The sequence below is a fragment of the Pelodiscus sinensis genome, chromosome 5 (genome assembly GCF_052426305.1).
Source record: "Pelodiscus sinensis isolate ZL-2025 chromosome 5, ASM5242630v1, whole genome shotgun sequence".
NCBI classification, from domain to species: domain Eukaryota; kingdom Metazoa; phylum Chordata; order Testudines; family Trionychidae; genus Pelodiscus; species Pelodiscus sinensis.
In genome coordinates this window covers 38,747,190-38,767,571 of record NC_143056.1, presented here as the reverse complement: position 1 = coordinate 38,767,571, position 20,382 = coordinate 38,747,190, and the positions used below count along the sequence as shown (strand labels likewise).

At 44.3% G+C, this 20,382-nt stretch overlaps 1 protein-coding gene across 2 annotated transcripts in view; it reads right to left on the bottom strand.

Annotated features, from left to right (window-relative positions):
• The window catches only part of GTF2A1 (general transcription factor IIA subunit 1), a 43,623-nt gene that overhangs the window by 15,936 nt on the left and 7,305 nt on the right, over positions 1 to 20,382 (bottom strand). For both annotated transcript variants that reach the window (XM_075926764.2, XM_075926763.2), the window contains exons 2-5: positions 18,119 to 18,220; positions 16,929 to 17,130; positions 13,692 to 13,756; positions 4,961 to 5,036 (exon numbers count right to left, since the gene is read on the bottom strand). In XM_075926764.2, coding sequence (XP_075782879.1) covers positions 4,961 to 5,036; positions 13,692 to 13,756; positions 16,929 to 17,130; positions 18,119 to 18,220 — 445 coding nt within the window. The remainder of the gene's footprint in view (positions 1 to 4,960; positions 5,037 to 13,691; positions 13,757 to 16,928; positions 17,131 to 18,118; positions 18,221 to 20,382) is intronic.

The following is a 20,382-nucleotide window of genomic DNA, read 5'->3' as shown; positions in this document are numbered from 1 at the left end:
CAGTATTCACAATTTAGTTCTCTCTCTTACAAGTGTAAATTAAATTGAAACTCCCTTGTAAGAACTTGCATCACAAAGACGGACCAATATAATTTGACATCTTAGATAAGAAAGAGGATACGGGCCCCTATGGGTATAAAGATGGGACCAGCAACACACTTACTCTGAGCGTCAATCTACCATCTATCTGCTGGCCGGGTTAGGTGATTGGCCTCCAGAGGTTCCACAGGGACACCTACCTCGTATTCGTCTTTCTAGGAATTGAGTGACCGGCCCTGGCCTGATACACTGGAGTCAAGAGGCACAGGAGGGGGTAAAAATTGTACACACAGACTTAGAGCTCTTTAAAGATTAAGCTGTCACTTGGTACCATTATTTCTATTTTCTATCTTTATTTTCTTTGTAACCATTTTTAAGATCTATATTTGCTAGCAGTTAAGAAATAGAGCAATAGCCATTGTAACCATATGATTTATAAGCTTCTTTAATAAACCTGTAACTGTTTAAGCTTTAACCTGACTCCTTCCGTTGCTGTAACAGAACCAAGCACAATTTAAAAGAACTCCAGCCGGTTATAAGGGACAGATACAAGCAGAGCTGGGCATTTGGATTATGTTGCCTCCAGGGGACAGATCCATAGGGGCATCCATCAGCCTTCCATAGGCTGTCCGCTGCGGAGGGACCTCAGTCCTAGCGGCTAAAGACACGGGTGTAATAAGCTCTCCCTGTAAACTCTGGGGCATCTGTCAGCCTGTTGGCTGCCTGCCGTGGAGGGACCCGATCCTAGCAGTCAAAGACACGGACGTTAAACTTCTTGGGGCGACCGTCGGTCTTCCCTAATGCCGCCCACTGTGATAGGACCTTGTGTCCAGGCAGTTGAAGACTCAGGTGTATAACACACATGCACTGCCCTGACCATCGGCTGACATGCATCCTCTTAGATTGTTTAGAGGTTGCAGAGCTTGCCGCTGCAGCTGCCTTGTCTGACGTCGCTGCTGAGAGGATGCATGGAAGGCAGAGTCTAAAGCTGGTCAGATTGCCGTCCAAGCAAGAGATAGGTTTCAGTTTTAGCTATCTTGCTATGTTTGCTCCGACTGTCAGGGCTCTGTGAAAGAGCACACTGAATTACTCCGCATTACTCCCTCAGGTAGCAGAGATAAGCGACGCCCCTCTGGGTGGTAAATATACAAGTGGCAAATAGGTGGCATCTGAGCACCAGACACAGTGGTGTATGCCTGGAGGGGGGGGGGGTTCTGAGGAGGTCAATATGGAAGTTCTCCTCAGATGAATTAAAAAAAAAGATTAAGAGCAGTAAAACCAATAAAAACATGGAGGGGAGAGCCCTTGTGAGGTGATTCCCACAAGGGGAAAGTGGCAGGCAGTGAGCCTCCACTTATTTGTAGTTCTGCGGTGTGTCGCAAAAGAAAGGTGGTTTTTTATCTTCTTTGTGTAAAGGAAAATTATTTAAAGGCTAAGTCTGACTGAAACACTATGGTAAAAGGGTATCTAACTACTAAGTGAGGAGCTAAATGCAGAGCACACTGCGGGTTCTGACCAGCACCGGCAGCGGCAGAGAAGGAACTGGAGGATTTGTGGCTCGCACGTGTGCTTTAGCTGTTTGGCTGAGGGGTACTGCACACGTGCGAACAGCCTATCCACAAGCCCTACTATAGAAATCTTCCCACTGGACGCTCCTTGGAGCACCCACAGGGATGGCCTCGAAGAAGAACGGCTGCACTGTGTAAAATACCTATGTTTTGTGTATAGGCAAAACAATACTGTAAAATATAGTTCTCTGGATTGCTATTCATTTCCCCAGTTTCATCACCTTTACTATGCTTGACAGAAAAAACAGAGATACAGGGAGAAAAGATTTGCAGAACCATGACTGGGACAACACTGAAATATAAGAAGGCAAGTATGAGTGGCTTTTTAAACAAGTCCTTCACTCCAGAAGAAAACAATTTCAAAGATTTTTCTGCTCTGCAGCTCCACAAGAAAAACACCAGGACTGCAAGCATTGAACGCTGGCTCAGACAGAAAACTCATTTTCACAATTTAGATTGCTCTTTTTACATGAAAACTACTGGATTTGTTTTCAAACAAACAAACAAATCTGTTGTTTTCACAGGCTTTTTTATTTCCTGATTGCCTTTGAGCTATCACTTGCAGGCTTCATCAGTGGCTGTCAAGCAGACAGTGCTGTGATGTGAATAGTTAAGCTTACACTCTTAAATTTATTCCTAACATCTAGCCTAAGGAGAACCCCTTCTCCTACAGGATGTAGAAGAATTTTAAGATTCAGATTGTAGAAGGAGCATGGGAATTTATTCTGAGGGTCAGGGGTAAAAGTAACTACGTAACTTAAATTTCTTACGGGTACTCCAACCCCCGTGCCTCCGCTTGGAGGAAGCACCTCAGGACATGGGTTTGCCACGATACAACAGTACCTTTAAGAAATTTAAGGGCATAATGGAGTGCAGGTGCTCAGGGTAGAGGGTTGCAGTGTGTGGGGAGTGCACAGGACAGGGGGCTTAAAGTGGAGGAGAGAGTGGGGGTTGGGGTCCTGGGGCCAGGTTAATTCACCTGGCCAGGACCAGGCCATGCATCTGGGCAGCCGTAGCTAGGACTGCCATGACTCATTCTGCCTCCCGACCTACCTCTGCTTCAGCAGGAGTAGGGCCAGGGCCAAGCCACTGAGGCCAAATGGGGGCTGCTACTAGCCCCCTCACTAGGGTTGCCAGATGGTTGAAACAAAAATACTGAACACCCCCCCCTCAAAAAACACAAACACGCGCACATGCACACACACACACACACACACACACACACACACACACACACACACACACACACACACACACACCAGGAAAAAATTCTGTTGAAGGAAAAAAAGGGGGGGGGGGGAGACAACCAAAGCTGTTGAGCAAAAATAAATAAATAAAAATAAAACAGCATGTCCCCTTTAAGAGTGAGTGCAGAGATAGGAACAGGGGAGAAGTTGAGCACTAAGACCCAGGCGAAGCATTGCTTCCCCTTGGTTGGAAGCCATTTTGTGACAGCAGCCTTGTGGAACCAGGTAAGCATGAGGTCTGGGAGTGTTGGGAGCCGGGGGAAGGTTCGGAGGGGGGGGGGGGGGCTGAGTGTTTGTAGGGTTGCCTGGTGACCGGAATTTTCGCCTCCTGGCCGGGGCGGGGGGGGGGGGGGGGCGCGAATCAGAAAATAGCAGACATTTTAGGTGTCCGGTATTTTTTTACTTGACAGGAGGCAAAAATACCGTACTGTCCGGGTGAATACCAGACACCTGGCAACCCTACATCTCACAGCTAGATGGGGGACAGACTGTGTGGCCTACCCCAGGACCAGGCTGCTGCAGTCTGAGAGGACCCAATCCAGCCTCTCCAAAACAGCTCTTTAAAGAGTGTGTCCAGGGTTGGCACTTGCCGGAGCACACCTCCTTACTTTCACTCTACTGAGGGCACTAATAGGAAGAGAGAATGGGCAAAAAAGAGCTTAAACCTTTGCCTTTGTTTTGAAATCGGCTTCTAGGGCCAACAGGGGTTTCATGTGCCAGGAATCAGAGGGGCATATGCTCAGAGTAGCAGCAATTCAAACATAATATTTATGTTTAACATCTATATTTGGATTTTATTAGTTACCTGCTCATATTTTTAAAGGTGATTGAGGAAAATGCAAACTAACTGTTGTGACCACCTTTTGAAAAAGTCAGTACCACAGGAGATAGATAGGAGGGATAAGTTCCAGAGGCAGGGAAGATGCCAACCTCACAAGTCTGAGCTCCATGTGTGCAAATCTGTGCGCACTACATCCTAACTTTTTCTTTATAAAATGCCAGCATCAGCTACTTTGTTACAGTTTATTATGTCTATTTACCTTCATCTTCCTTTCTCTTCTCTCATGCCACCTTCAGTTATTTAGGTCCATGCATGAGCCTGAACAATGTTTTATCTAAGCTACTTTTCTTTCCATGTATTATGTACCTAAGTCTGAGTGTTATGTATTTCTCTTTCTCCATCCCTCTTCCCCACAAGGGTCTCTCCTTAACCTCATCTCTATAATCTCTTTCATTACCCGTAGCACAGTCCTACCACTTTATCCCCGATCTGTAGAGCATGTTTCATCTCATTGCAACTGAGCAGCCAGTAAAGATTATCAACAGCTCTGTGTAATGGGTGTAGAGTTGCAGACAAGACATACTTCAGCTTCAACTATTCTCCTTTTTTTTAAATCATGAGAAAGGAGGAATGAAGTGATATTCAGACAACCCTCATCTCCATCTTCTTCCCCTAAGAGAAGCTTTAACTCCCTTTCTCCATCTACAATAAACTCAGCAATCAAGATCCACACCTGCAGAGAACTGGAGAGCACAATCTCCTTAGGAACCTATGCCAAATTGCTGTCCACAGCCCCGTTTGAGAAAACACTATACAGTAGCCCTTTTGTAGATGGAGAAAGATTGCTGGCCATGACATAAGTAATGTATGATTGATCCTGTAGCATACACTTAACGGCCCTGTAAAACTAAAGAGGAAATTTCTCCTTGTATTAAGATCTGGACATTTCACCTCTACTCTGAATCAGATTCCTACACTGTTATAAATCTTTATAAACCTTAACTTTGTATTTCAGCCAAACTTCCATTAAATGTAGCTAGCAGTCTTAAAAGCTACCTCTTAATGTAATGTTTATATTCTCAAATATAAAAAACTGTTTATTATTTGAGAATCTTTTGAAGTGTATCAAATAAAATCTTTTAAAGACTTATGCTGGCAAAGTAGCACTGTAAAACATACCTCAAGAACTGTATGGTAGATAGACTCTCTATCACCACACTCCTTCCTGATTTTTAAATGTTTCACATGAAATTTAATATAATAAATTAAAATTATTTGCAAATTAAATCACTTATCTATAATCCATTTAATGTTAAGTTAGTTACCTGAATTTGTAAGTATCTGCTGAACAGGAGTAACACCAGCTGGCAGAGCCAAGGTAGCTGCAGTGGCAGCCGCACTCTGAAAGAGAAGAAACTTGTTTTTAAACCTTTAGCATTATTGCCAATGCGTCATGTCACAGCACACTAGCTGAGGATTAAATAAGCATCTGTTGTGGTGAAGTACGACAAATGTACACAATCACTATAGCTTCTGTGGTGAAACATTTACTCTTAAGTTTCTGTTAAAAGCAAGGAGGACAAATACATATATTAGCTATCATAGAAATGTAACCTTTCTGATTTCTATTTGCCTGCTTTGACTATCTCCCTTCTTTCTATGTGCATTACACAAGCCCACTTCATTCTGCTTTATTTTCAGGTTTGCCAGAAAAGTTCTGGGAATAAATTTTGTTCATCTGTGCTCCCTCTGCTGGCCAGTTGTTGAGTAGCAGAGTATAAAACAAACACTGGTAATTTCACTTCCTTTTTTAAAAAAACCCCTCTGATCACTAAGTTACTTTAAAAAGCAATAGATTGTTCAAGTCAAAAGAGGAGTCTGGCATCTACTTTTCATGTCTTTGTCATTCTCACAGAAAATAAGGTCTAAGCAGTCAGTGTACATCTAGAAAGTGATCTTATTTTAGTCTCAGAAAATAAGATGTGAAATAATATTTTAAATTAGGACTCTACATGCAGCTCTCTCCAAGTTAAAGTTAACATATTCATGGAGCCTGAATATCTGACTAACTACAGAAAAAAAATCAAGGCTTAAAGTTAACTGTTCATATCCTAGAATAATGCCAACATCAAGAGTAAAAGAAGATAAGCTCCTACGAGTTTCCTAAAGAACATCTGACCAAAGTTAAGCATCTGATAACTGCTCAGTGAATGTATAGTGAAATTATTTTGGTTTTCTAAACAAGATCATTTTGTAGAATACAATACATACATTATGTGATCTCCTGGATCATCTATGTTAGGTTTAATCTAAATCAATGACACTCAAGGGGGGCAGGACCCTCCCACTTTTTGAAAATGTACAGGCCTGACTTATCCACTTTTCACCAGGGCAGACTCTGCTTCCTTCTCTAAGGCTACACCCCTCAGCCAGGCCCACATGGGAGTCCTGCTAGTGAGACCAGGCAGCTGTGAGAAGCCACAGTGGACCCTTTACCTGCCCAGGGTGCAAGGCAACTGACAGCAGCATCTCCTTGCATCCTGACTCCTTGTACAGCCAAAGACAGGTGGAGGTAGAGGGTCCATGACTCCAAACCAGATCCCTACAGCTACAACATGGTTCTGCCCAACCCGGCTCCAACTGAGAGAAGGGGAAGACCTTGGAGCTGTAGCCCAGCCACGTTAAGAGCTGCACAGGCATTTATTAAAAACCTTGGTGCAGACCCTCCACTGGCTCTAGGCAGGGAGCTCATAGGGCATGAACATAAGCAAGTGGCTGCTTGGCCCATCCAACTAGGACAGTTGGAGGGTCTGCAGCAGCTTCCCACAGCTGCTTACTCAGCTCTTACCATGGCTGGGCTATGGCTCCAAGGCCTTCCCCTTCTCTCGGCTGCGGCTAGGTTGGGCAGAACCATGTGGGCAGTTGTAGGGATCCAGTTTGGAGTCATGGACCCTCCACCTCCATCTGTCATCAGCTGCACAAGGAGTCGGGACAAAGGGAGATGGCTGCTCTCAGTTGCCCTGCATCTTGGGCAGGTAGAGGGTCCAATAATGGATTGCAATAAAATGCATCCTAGCATTGAAATGTTAAATTCTGCCTGTGACTCTGTATTTGAAGTTATTTTTTATTGTATCTACAATATAACCTGATCTGTAGAAAATTATGAACAAATTCTGTTATTCTTTAAGACCACCTTAAACAAGAATTATCCTCAACACAACAAGCCATGGCCACTAGAGGGAGGCTTTATTTTAGGAGGCCGAATGAATACACTGTTGCACAGATAGGTAGCCTTGGGACTAGGAATGTTAGGAAGCAAGTAATTAATAATCATGTAGTAGATAGAAATTCTATCTACTACACAATTAGATGATAAGGGAGGAAACTTTAGTCTTGCCTTGTGCCAGATCCTGAAGCTACCCCGCTGTGGCTCTGCAATTTAAATGTAGTAAGAGTGGAGCAGGCAGACAGCTTGGCTCCTACTACATTTAAACTGCAGAGCAACAATGGGAGTGTTACAGATACAACGCGAGCCAGGACTGAGCTGGCTTGCTCGCGCCAGTCCAGCAGCCCCTGTCGGCAGGGGTCCTAGCGGGAAACTGGGACCCCCCGTGAATAGAGGCTGCTGCCAGAGGAACCTCTGTCTGTGGCCAGCCCCAACCACTGTAGACAGGGATGCTGACGGAGCAGCCTGTGTTTGCGGTCAGTTTGAGCTGGCCATGAACAGAGGCTGCTTTGGCAGCAGCACCTGTCCACGGGGGCACCACTTCCCCACTGGAACCCCCCCACAGATAGGGGCTGCTCTGCAGGATGCTTCACCGCAGCCTCCCCTGCCTCCCTGCTGATGACTCTGATAGAGGCAGTACCCCAGAGACAGTGCTGAGAGGAGCCGTCGTTTAAGCTGGCTCTCCCCAGCACCAGCTCTTGCTCCTCTCCACCAGCTGCATCTGATACAGAGGCAAGGGGGGGGCGGGGAGGAGGAGGGGAGAGGGGAATGCAAGTAGTCAACTTAACTACTCCCTTACATCCTTACTTGGGACACAGCAGCCAAGAAGCTGGTCAACCCTGAGGATGCTGAATTCAGATGACTATGGTCTACATCAATACCTTGCGTTAACTATTTTTAACAACTTAAAACAAGGAACATAGGTACTTGTTATACTAGGTCTGATTTTACTGTGGAGCTACACATTAACTAAACAGAATACAGTTGTTGTAATAAATTCATGACTTAGGATCATACCTCCTGACTAGTTAAATGAAAAGGATCAAATAGACACTAAGAAAATGTGAGGACTATTTCAAAATTTAAACTAAGTAACCAAAATATATTTTGGGCCAAACAGGGAGATGTTTGTGAAAGTCAGAGAATGCGTGAACAGTGTAACAAAGTCTGCAAATTAACACATGGACCAACCAGGTTTGAACTGTAAAACTTGACCTCAAAAGAGCCTTTGGATTTTAGTCCATATGATTCCAGTGTCTCATCTTAGTTCAAAAAATAAAAACTGATCACATGAGAACCAATTTTACATAGGCTGTCAAAAACAGTTTCAACTAGTAGTTAAATGTCACTTCAAATCAAACTTTGAGTATTTTGACAATTTTACCAAACCCTACTAGAATACAAGTAAGTAATATTTAAAATGATAAATGAGACTGAATTTTTCATGTTGATGAAAAATTATAGTGCAAAAGGAATTTAAATTTTACTATTGAGTAAAATGTGTATTTATTCTTTTATGCGGTGTAGTTATAGCCGTGTCAGCCCCAGGATGTTAAAAAGACAAGTTACTGGTCCAATAAAAGATATTACTTCACCAAACTTGTATGTCTATTTCTTGTTTGCAAGTAATCAGATCTCCCTTTAGTGACAGATAGATGTAATCACTAACCAGAACCTCCCAGAGGGTGACACTGAGTAGAAGCATGCTAGTGTCTTTCTGCTGTTTCTTTGCCCCACATCTTTTTACAGACAGGGGAAAGGACACTAAAAAAAGCTTTTAAAAACAAGCTGTGTCTGCTTGATCTACTCATTCTAGGTACAGACTTAAGAGTTTATTAAAGTAGGGGATTTTTTTTAAAAAACTTCAAGCTACAGTCTGTAAAGATCACATGTTTAAATAGCTACATGCATATTGTATTGTGCTAAACTGAATAAGAACTAGAAACTCAGCAGGTTTCTACTGCTATTCTGTAGAATTTTCAGGAGAAGTCACATTTAGTTTGACTGTATCATACTGTTAAGTCAGTGCCCCTAGGATTCTGAAGAGAAGATCAGTCAACTATCTGGCAGACAATGACCAGATAAACTGCTGTTGCTCTAATTAACTGTGCAACTTTATCTATTGAGCTTTTCAATTTACATCAAGTTTGCAGCAAGTATTCTTTAGTACAGCATTTTAAATGTAAATTAATAAATTTCATTTGCACAGACTGTGTTTTGTTTGTCTTGGGATGCAAGATAATAGATATTTTTCCTCTAGCCTAAATTTGATGTCAAGCAAGCGAGAGAAAGTTAGCCTAGACAGACAAAATTCGTGAAGGAAAAAAAAAGATAAATTAGGCTGAAAAGTTGTGAATTAACAAATGAGTTGAAGTAGCTAGGGGCCAGAAAGGCAGACTCAAATCTCTATACAGACATTATTAAGAGTTTATTACTTATAATATCTGAGGGCTGTCATACCTCATCTGGTAAATACAACAAAAGACTTGCACAAAAGTAAAAGTATTTTCCACTTTTGAAATCATCCACTCTTGAGATTGTCATCATACAAATCTGTATTAGTATTAACTGACCTCCTCTCTTTCCCGCCCCAAAAAAGCAGTTTAACCCAGAAATATGCGTTATGAACCATGAATGACTCTTTGAACCTTGAGTGGCTCTTTAATGTACTGCAAAAAGTCACAGGAGATGCATGTTAAAACACTGTGTGATTTAATTATTAACCAATCAGAATGCTTTTACTATGTTATCAACCAACTGTAGTTAATAAAATAATAGTTGGTCAGTTATTTTGCTGTAAAAGTGTGTGTGTGTGTATGTATATATATAATACACACATACATACACATATAAATAACGTTTAAAGACACTTGATCTTAGCCAAAAGGACTATTACACATCATAGTATTTAAATCGGTGGTTCTCAAACTACAATCCCTAGCCTTGCAAGTGGGCCATGCCTCAAGGTTCAGCCCCCAACCTCTCTCTGCAGTGGGGAGCCCTCGATGGCACTCTACCCTTGCATCCCCCTGGCCTCCGCAAGGTTGGAGTGCCAATGCTGACTTCCTGCTGGAGGGGGCACAGGAGAAAGCCCTAAGCCTGGCCGCAGGATCTAGCTAGTGGGGGAAGAAAGTGACTCCACCTGCTGCAACTCTGCTTCCCCCCAGCTGGGGGATTAGCAGTGCACAGCTGTGATGCCTGGAGGCTTTCCCCATTGGTCCCACTGGCCAGAGTCAAGGCCAATGGGAGTAGTGCCTAGGAGCAGCGGGGGAGGGAAGGCCCTTTCAAATTCAGCACCCCCATCCCTCTCAGGCCCAGACCCTATAACCTCATCTCCCTCATGTACCCCTAGCCCACTCCTTCCCCCTCCCTACTGAACAGACACTGCCCCCTCCCTTGCTCCTGCCCCCTGGACAGATGTTATACTCTGACACCCTCCCTCCCTTCCAGACTTCCCACCCTGAGCCCGCTTCTGCACCCTGCTTCCTAGCCAGACACTCCACCCTACTCCTGCACACTCCCTCTCAGCCAGACCTCACAACCTCACACACTGCTGCACCCAAACTCTCAGCCAGACCCCTTCACCCAGCCTGCTCTAGCACTCAGACTCTCTACCCTGACCTCCTCCTGCACCACCATCTCTAGCCCACTCCCTCACATTGAATCCCTCATTTTTGGCCTCAATCCAGAACCTGGGAGCAGGGACTCACAAAATATACTAATCCTGGAACTGCAAAAGAGTTGATCTGGCCCGTGGGGAGCCCAGAACCTTGGCTCTCCCTACACCTTCACACCCTTTCCCCCCAGTGGGACTGGAACATCAGAGGAATGAGGTATCTCACCTGGGGGCCACACCAGTGAGGGTTGGGATATTATTTGTTGTTTTTTGAGGGGGTTTTTTGCCTCTCACTTGTGTGGCCTCACTGTGGTCCCTGACCCAAAAAAGATTCCCCACACCTGCTAAATAAAGACAAGGTTGAAACCTTTTGTTTAGGACATAAATTAACTTTAAATTTACTTTTATATAAAAAAAAGTTTGATAAACTAACATGATAAAGTTAAAGCACTTAATCCATTTAATTATTTGGATTAATAACATTTCCTTTCTTACTGGTTATATATGCTCACTGGCGTTATAGTTCAAGTAGTAAAGTGAATTATTTAGTATTATTTAGAGATAAGCGAAGGCATTTTGTTACATGGGTGCTTGGCTGGTGGTTGTCCGTGAAAAGGTTTACATTGAGCAGCGTGAGCTGCGGGCCAAAAACTTTGAGAACCACTGTTTTAAATCATATATATAATTTGAGAGTTTGTGCATCTATCTGTGAGTCTGTGATTCTGTTTGTTCAAGATCTCCTTCTAAACAGTAAGAAGTAGGACCACCAAATTTGGTATGCAGCTTCTCTTACCCTAACTTAAAGCAAGGTCAGGGTTTAGTTGTGCCAGGGCAACGGGATGTGCCTGGAATTCCATTGTTTTCCAAAACATGGCAAGGGAGGGGACTGATCGGAGGGACAGTTATGTTCCACAGTGACCGCTGGGGGCAGCGACCACAGGGGACAGTTATCCTGCAGTGACTACAAGGAGACAGCTGCACAAGGAAAAGCGTGGCTGGCTGGGGCTGGATATATTGTTGGCCACCAGCCCATGTAAGTGGCTCCTCTGTCCCTAGCCTCTCCCCCAGCCCTTGGCCGCAGTGCTGTACTGGAGGGCCTGCTGCCTTGGCTCCCTTGGGAGCACTGCTGGGCCAGGCAGTGCAACCCAGGCCCTCTGCCACTAAGGAGCCACACAAACACCCCATCCCAACACCGATGGGACCACCCGGTACGGCCCTTTCGTTCCCTGTGGCTGGGCTGCATGGCTCTTCCCTCTACCCCCCTGGAATGGGCCTGTGAAGAACACCCCCCCCAAATAACCTCCTTCTTTATGCCAGGTCAGCCCTGAGGAGAAGCATGGGTGCATGGTCCATGCCTGCAGGACAAACTGCCCCCACTGCCCTGAGCTCTCCCTCCTCCCAACACCCTGTCTTGACTTCTATACCCCCACCTCCTGCTGAGCCCCTCCTCACCCCGAGCCCCTATTCATGTACCTTCCACCACTCCTTAACCCTGAACCCCAACTTCTGCATCCCCCCCCACACCACTAGACTCATGCTCTAAGCTTCCCAAATCCCCAAGTCCCGGCCCCGACTCCTGTACCTCTCACATGGCCAGCCCCCTGCCCTGAAGGACCCAAGCAACAGTAGATAAGTATTCTAGTACAGGCAGTCCCCGACTTACGTCGGATCCGCACTTACGAACGGGGCTTTTCTTGCCCCGGAGCTCACGGGCAGCGGGTCGCCACCCGTGTCCTCCGGGGCGAGAAAAGCTTCTCCCAGTCTCCCTGGTCTGCTTCTCCCGGTCTCCCTGGTCTCCCGGTCTCCCAAAGTCGCTGGACCCCCCCAGCAGACCAGGGACACCCGAGCAAAGCCGCCCAGGCTTTGCTGGACCCCCCCAGCACGCCCGGGCTGTCCCGCTGCGAGCATGCTCCAAGGCTTTACTCCCCGTCTCCCTGCAGACTGCGGGCGTGCTCAGCAGCTTTGCTTCCTGTCTCCCTGGTCTGGACGGGGAGCAAAGCCTTGGAGCACACCCGCAGCGGGACAGCCCAGGCGTGCTCCGCGGCTTTGCTCCTGTCCCCCTGGTGCAGCTAGTGCCCCCCCCGCCCCCAGCAGACCAGGCTTTTCTTGCCTACCCCTGGGGTAGAGCAGCTGGGGGCTGCCAGGTTGGTCCCGCACCGCCGCTCTGGACCAACCCGGCAGCACCCCAGCTGCTCTGCCCCAGGCGTCCTGATTCAGCCGCTGCTGGTCAGTTTCAGCAGCAGCTGAATCAGGACGCCTGGGGCAGAGCAGCTGGGGTGCTGCTGGATTGCTCCAGTAGCGCCGAGGAGCCGCGCTACTGGAGCAACCCAGCAGCACCCCAGCTGCTCTGTCCCAGGCGTCCCCAAGTCAGCCGCTGCTGAAACTGACCAGCGGCTGACTACAGGAAGCCCGAGGCAGAGTTGCTCTGCCCCAGGCTTCCTGGAATCAGCTGCTGATCAGTTTCAGCAGCAGCTGACTTGGGGACGCCTGCGTTTCTTAAGCTGAATCTGTATGTAAGTCAGAACTGGCATCCAGATTCAGCCGCGGTTGAAACTGATCAGTTTCAGCAGCGGCTGACGCCAGTTCCGACTAACATACAGATTCAACTTAAGAACAAACCTACAGTCCCTATCTTGTACGTAACCTGGGGACTGCCTGAATGAATACATAGCACAACAGTAAAAAAAGAATGAATTTACATTACTGTGGCTCTCTGGGGTAATGTTGATTGCTAGTTTGGCTCCTGAACCACTGAGATCTGAATATCACTAGTCTGACATTTACATAGAGGATCAGACTAAGTTCTAGATCTGTTGATAAAAGCAAACCCTGGATAAATAGCTCATGTGTTGTCAGCTCAGCAATTAGTGAGACAGCAGTCATCTTGTGCTAGTACCTCTTGTTTTTTTAGGCATTGAGATAAGAACAGCCATAATGGCCAGACCAAAGGTCCATCTATCCCAGTATCCTGTCTGCCAACAGTGACCCATATAGATGCCCCAGAGAGAGGGAACACAAAAGGTAATCAATCACATGTTCCCCTCTCCTGCCATCCATTTCCAGATAAACAGAGGCTAGGGACACCATTCTTACCCATCCTGTCTAATAGCCATTGATGGACCTAACCATCATGAATCTGAAAGACTCAGATCAGATTTTTATCTTCACTATTTACATAAATTACAGCATTGCACAAATTCTAATCGAGTCTTACCATGCCTGATGCATTCATGTGCTGTATCAGCTTTGAATCTGGCACAATAACCTGCTGCTGAGGTGCTACAAACAAAAGAAACAAAGCATCAATTCAGTATGATCTAGACCAATCGTCACCAACCAGTAGATCGGGATCTACCAATAGATCTTGGAGCCTCTAACAGGTGATCCTGACTGGTTTGGCTGGGAGGCTATCAAATGCCTGCACTTCAGCCGCACCTCCCCTCACTACCCTACTGCTCCTGTCCAGAGCCTCAGAGCTGGCCCCGGGGAGCCTCCTTCCTGCTTGTTGTGCAGAGGAGAGAGAGGGGCAGGGGGCACTGATGTCACTCTGTCCCCCTCCCCTGTATCACATCTTCACAGAGTGAGATGGGCAGGGCCGAGGTATTTGGGTTTGAGAGAGAGAGAGCCTGGACTGACAAATTAAAAAAGTAATCTTGTGCTTATAAAGGTTGGAGACCCCTGATCTAGACAAAGTAAGTTACTATTTATCTTATCATTGAATAGAAAGGGGGTAAAGGAGTAACAATTCAAAGTATGTGGTGTATCACTTGCTCTATACACTGAAATGGCAGCAGCCCACATATATGTATGTTTCTACTGTAGTGAGGACCCACACTAGAATCCCTGGAGGGTGTCATGGCAGTCCTAACTGGATCCACAGTGGTTTTATCGAAGCATCTTCCTTTATCTTCTCGGCTCTACACTGCTTCTTAAACCAAATCTTGCTTTAGATATTTAAATAAAATTATATGGTCATGAAAATTTCAAGGAACATGAGAATAGGCACACTATCCCAACATTCTCTGAGCAGAATAAAATTGGCATAAGTCTGTGATGACATAGAATCTGAAAACAGAGTTTTGGGCAACAGAAAGAACCGGAAACAGCAAAACTAAAGAGATGGTTACAAGCAACAAATTCATCATGATATGTAAGTTATCATCCAGCCTTGTTTTGTCCCCAGGACTATGCTATGCAAAGCAGAATCATCTTCTAATGAACTCAAGATACAGGGATGCAGATATAAAAAGATGCATGGATTTCATATTTTATGTTGTAAGTTCTTTGGAGACATGGGTCATTTTTTGTTCTGCATTTGCATAGCATTTATCATAGTCGAATCCTGGTGCATGACTAGAGTTCCTGAGAATTGACAAAATACAAATAAATAATTTTAATCTGCAGGGCTCGCCAAGCCATGGCGAGCCCTGCTCACCAGCCACACTGTCCGGCGTTCTGCACATGCGCAGATCGTTCTGCGCATGCGCAGATCGCCCGAACCCGGCTCTTCCGGGATGTAATCTATTCACCATGGGCAAGTAGATTACATAGATTGTAGAGCCCTGCTAATCTGTGTCATGACCATGTGATAACACATTGTCCATAATCCTCATCAACTCATGAAGGCATAAGTATTTGGTTAGGTTTTTGTTGATGCAACAGGGACTCAAATTCAGAAAATGTTTGCTCCCCTTATTTAATGCTTAATCAAGAGTGTTTAGAAAATGTTTACTTGGAATCTTTGAAGCAGGGGTAGGCAAGAGGCAGCTAACGGGCTGGATATGGACCGCCAAGCCGCTGGATCTGGCCCACAGATGCCAGCACCCTTACTACATAGCAGCTTGCAGTTTAAAGAGGCTGTAGCTGCTAATTGCTATGCAGTCTGGGCAGAGAGGAGAAAGCTTCGCATGCTGTCCCTACTCTTAGCAAAACCCCTCAGTTCCCATTGGCCAGTTTCTGGCCAACAGGAGCTGAGAATTTTTTCTTAAGGCGGGGCAGCAAATGAAGCCTTCTCACTCCCCACTCCCTGGGCTGGAGCAAAGCCTCTTAGAACAGCCCACCCAGCACACAGGCAGGGAGCCTGTCTCAGGTTCCTGCAGGGCTGTTGGCTGGGAGCCACCTAGGTAAGTGCCTCCCAGCCAGAGGCACCCCAACTCCACTCTCCCCTGCAACTCCCTACCCCAGTCCACCACCCAAACCCTCTGTATCCCCCTTCCCACCTCCTCCAGGTCACAATTGCCTCCCAGCATCTGCACCCCCTCCTACACCCTTCTCCACCAGGCCAGAATCCTTTCCTGCACACATACCCCTTCCCCACATCATCACCCAAATCCTCTGAACCCCTTTCTCCCTTTTCACAGGTCACAACTCTCTTCCAGACCCTGCATCTCCTCCTGTACCTCTCCCCCAGGCCAGAATCCTCTCCTGCACCCATAACCCCTCCTGCACCCATAACGCCAGCCCCAGATCATAACCCCCTCCTATACACAAATTCCCTCTCAGACCTCACACTCCCTCCAACACCCTAGTCCTCTATCCCAAGCTCACTTCTACACCCAACCTGTCGACCCAGACCCTGCGCCCCCTACACAGAAGTGCAGCCCTTGACCACTTATCAAGATCTTGGAGTAGACCCCCATTAAAAATTATTGCTCACCGTGCTTCAAAGTCTACAATGTGATAACTGTATTTGAAAAGATTAATTATATAGGTAAATTTGACAGTGCATCTTGAATCCATAAACTTATATACTGTGTGAGCAGCTGAAGCCACAAGCTAGTCAGCTTTTGTTGTTGTTGCGTGGAACTAGTTCCATATGAAAAACATGTCCAACAGAAGATTGTGTGTCATAAAATATTATGTTTCTTCGACCCAGTCATTTAAGAGATTGAAGTTTTGTATGATTTTTAAAATTTTATTTAGCCCTACTTAATGAAACTCTTTCCTTACTAATTTTCTTTTAATTGCTCGCATACACTGGTTTAAAAACAACCAGTTTAAAAACAACAAGGAGTTCAATGGCACTTTAAAGACTAACACATTTATTAGGGCACTAGGATATAAGCTTTAGTGAGCTACCACAAACGCTTATGCTTTAAAAACCTAACAAATGTGCTAGTCTTTAAAGTGCCACCGGACTCCTTGCTGGTTTTGCTGAAACACACTAACACAGCTACCCCTCTGATTACATTCACTTGTTATTGTAGAGATGCTAATGACTAGTGGAATGACAATTATAGAGAAAAAAAAGACATTTGTTTTGGAAAAATAAGTTATATGGGACTACACAAATAATACATAAGAGAAATAAGTAGACCCAAAGTTTGATCTACCAACTAAGACACCTTAAATTCAAAAGTCTCCATTTTCTCCTGAATCTATTTTTCCCCCACACAAACTGCTGGGAAAAAAAGGAGTCTCATGTAGGCTCATTAGAGAGAATCCGTCTGACCTTGCTGGGATGCAGGAATAAGGACTTGTGTCTGGGATTGCTGCTGCACAGTCTGCTGTGGTTGTGGATGATGATGATGGTGGTGGTGGTGATGCTGCTGCTGCTGCTGCTGTTGCTGCTGCTGAACCTGCAACAAAAGCTGCTGTTCTTCTGAATGAAATCCATCTACAGCTTTGGACTGCATCAGCTTATTCTCCCACAGCTGTGTTTGAGAAAGAAAATGTGATATCACTAGGTGTAAAGTTAATGTTGTGGGACTGGAATTATTACAAATACTACCATTTAATTTGGCCCTTATTTCTTATGTACTCAAACACATTTAAAGCAGCTTTATTTAACCAACATGATAAAATGCTGGCTTTATACATTTTTAATTTAATTTGAATTTGTAATAAAATACAGCTTGACATAAATCACAAGTAAAAATTATTCATTTAGTATTTTACAAATACATCATTCACTTTTTCTGACATAATAAAATATTAAACTTAAGAATCTGAATAAATGTAAGATGAGCTATAGAACCATGTAAATAAATGAGCATAGATACTGTGTTTTCTCCTGCTTAGCACAAAGACGACCCAATTTTAGCAAAAAAGCCATATTTAGGTGCAAATCAACATGTATTAAAGATTATAAACCATTAAGAATCCATTTTTTTAATAACCAAAAAGATTAAATGTGAAACTCAATTAAAATATATTACTCATTCCCACTTGCTGTTTTAAATCCTGACTAAAAATCAGCAATTTCAATCATTCAGATTTAAATCAATTCACCTAACCCAGAACTGATCCATCTTGGAAAATGTTACCTCTTGGCTACAGGTAATTTAATAAACAAATGACCTTACCTTTTTAAAGAACTCAGATACTTAAAATCCCCATAAAGCCCACATTGCAACAGGATTCCTGTTGTTAACTTCATATATATATATTGTTGTGCAATGTATACTGCAAAGTGCATAATGTGGGAAGGTGGAGAAAAGAGCAAATTCACAGTATATGTAAGATGTGCTTGGGAAGATTATACTGTACATAGCTGCATCTTAGCTCACACGTCAAAGAGATGAGTACATTGCTTAGAAAATTAAAATTCTTTTTTTTACACTACATGAAGCAATAAGCACTATATTGTAGCAACTTAGTACATTATGGGGCTACAAATACTATAGTCCTATTACAACTTACTGTTTTGAGTTCCACAAGCACTTGCTCATCTACTCCTTCATCCAGAAAAACTTCTCGGACATCATTGATGACATCTTCAATTACGGACCTGTACAGTTTAGGCTTTAAAAAGTTATTAGTAAGAGTTGCTTGTTTCTGAAGAGTCTTAACATTCTAGTATTAAAGCTACTAGGCAGATTTGTTAAAAATTCCTCTGAACAAGTCCTTTTAAAAGGCAAGATAAGCTACTGAGTAGCAAGGATACAATACCAGCAACAAAACAAAACAAAACCAAACCAAATAATACAATATTGACATGTAAAAATATCAAACCAAAATCAGTATTTTCACATTTCAAAAATAATGGGTTTCAGATTTTTGAAGTTTTGCAATTATGCTGTCCCTCAAGGAGTTCAAAAAATGTTTAGAGAAATTTTACATAAGACTTTGACATTTACCACTTTTCTTTATCTAAATGGAGTCACAGCTCTAAATGAGATTTCTATAACTACAGTGGTATCATTTTTTAAAATCACATAATCACCAATATTTAATCTTCTGACAGACAGTTATATTTACTTTACAAATTATGGCCCAGACATTTTATCAAGATCTACTAGTATGGATCCTTTTTACTTCAGTGGGATTCTGCATGAGCTAGGGTATGTGTGCTAGCCAATCCTAATGGGGGCTTTCAGCATAACAAATCTTAAGGGAATCCACTTAGATGGTGAAAAGGTCTGCAAAGGAGATACACATTCTATCACCTGTATGTCTACAATTAAAAGTAGTTTAGTGACTGCCAGTATTAAATGAGCAGTTGATCTCAACTTTTCTAGTGAATGTTGCAAAACTGTAACAACCCTGTCTCACTAGAAAGGCCAAAGATGGACAGAGCAAAGATGAACTACCTTCTTGCCCTCACACCTGTTACTGCCAATTCAAGGCTGAGGCACATTGACAGGTCAATGGGAGGAAGTCCACTCAACAGCTAGCTGCACTGGCCTCTTGCTTTTTCGTTCACAGAATATCATGCTCCACCCTGGCACCGTATGAGCGCTATCGTCTCCTAATTTTTTAAAGATATAGATCGGGTTTTGACACTTATTTGCAATTTCTGCTCTGAACAATACTGTGGACAGGCTATAGTATCTACTGGGATGATCCCTGTTGAGGTATCCAACACTACTAAATGGGTGTGATTAATATTGGTCAGCTAGGATTTCTTTTAAGTGATCAATGTTCAAACTAGGTATGTAAAACCCTGGTTAATTAAGTAACTAGTTAGGTTAACATTTAACCCATTAACTAATTAAGCAGGATGAGGGCAGGAGACTGCTCCAACCACAGGACTCCCATACAGGCTGGCTCCCGACTCCTGCGCTGGGGCTTGGGCAGTGGCTGCTGACAGCTTCTGTGGGAGCAGCCCCTACCTGCAGCAGACCCAGGCCCCCAGTGGGCAGAAGCTGCTCCAGATGCAAGAGCAGCCCCTGCTTGCGAGGCATCTGGACCATCATGGATGACAGCAGCCTGTGTCCACAGAATGCCCCCTGCAGGGCTGGAGCAGTTGCTCCAATCCCCACTGGTTACCCAGAACTGGTAAGCATCACCCATTTAACGTGATGCTTAGGCTGCGTCTAGACTGGCATGATTTTGCGCAAAAAATTTGTTTTTGCACAAAAGCATCCGTGCTAGTGTAGACGCTCTCTTGCGCAAGAAACCTCCAATGGCCATTTTAGCCATAGGGCTTTCTTGTGCAAGAAATTAATGTGGCTGTCTACACTGGCCATCTTGCACAAGAATACTTGCACTAGAGGGATGATCCCTGAGTGGGAGCGTCGGAGTATCTGCGTAAGAACCACTGATTTTGTACATTACAAAGTCAGTGTTTTTGCGCAAATACTCACGGCCAGTGCAGACAGGCGGCAAGATTTTGCGCAAAATCATGCCAGTCTGGACGCAGCCTCCCAGTTTAACCAGTCAGCCTTTCACATCTCTAGTACAAATGACACAAGGAAAAAGCCTCCAGGTGCAAAGTGAAGGCTAGCACACAATACAGCATGTATAAAATAACCTCTATATCATTTACTGTTCTTTAAAATCAAAGGGGCAAAGTGTTTTGAAAAACAGACATCAATACTTTTAGTTCATAACAAAGATCAAATACAAAGAACATTTGTAAAAGATATATTATGTTTGATTTGGTGTCTTAAGATGTGCAGGGGAAAACTTTTAGGAAGATGACACTGGCATGTTCCTGAAATCACCTATGCACCGTAAGTACA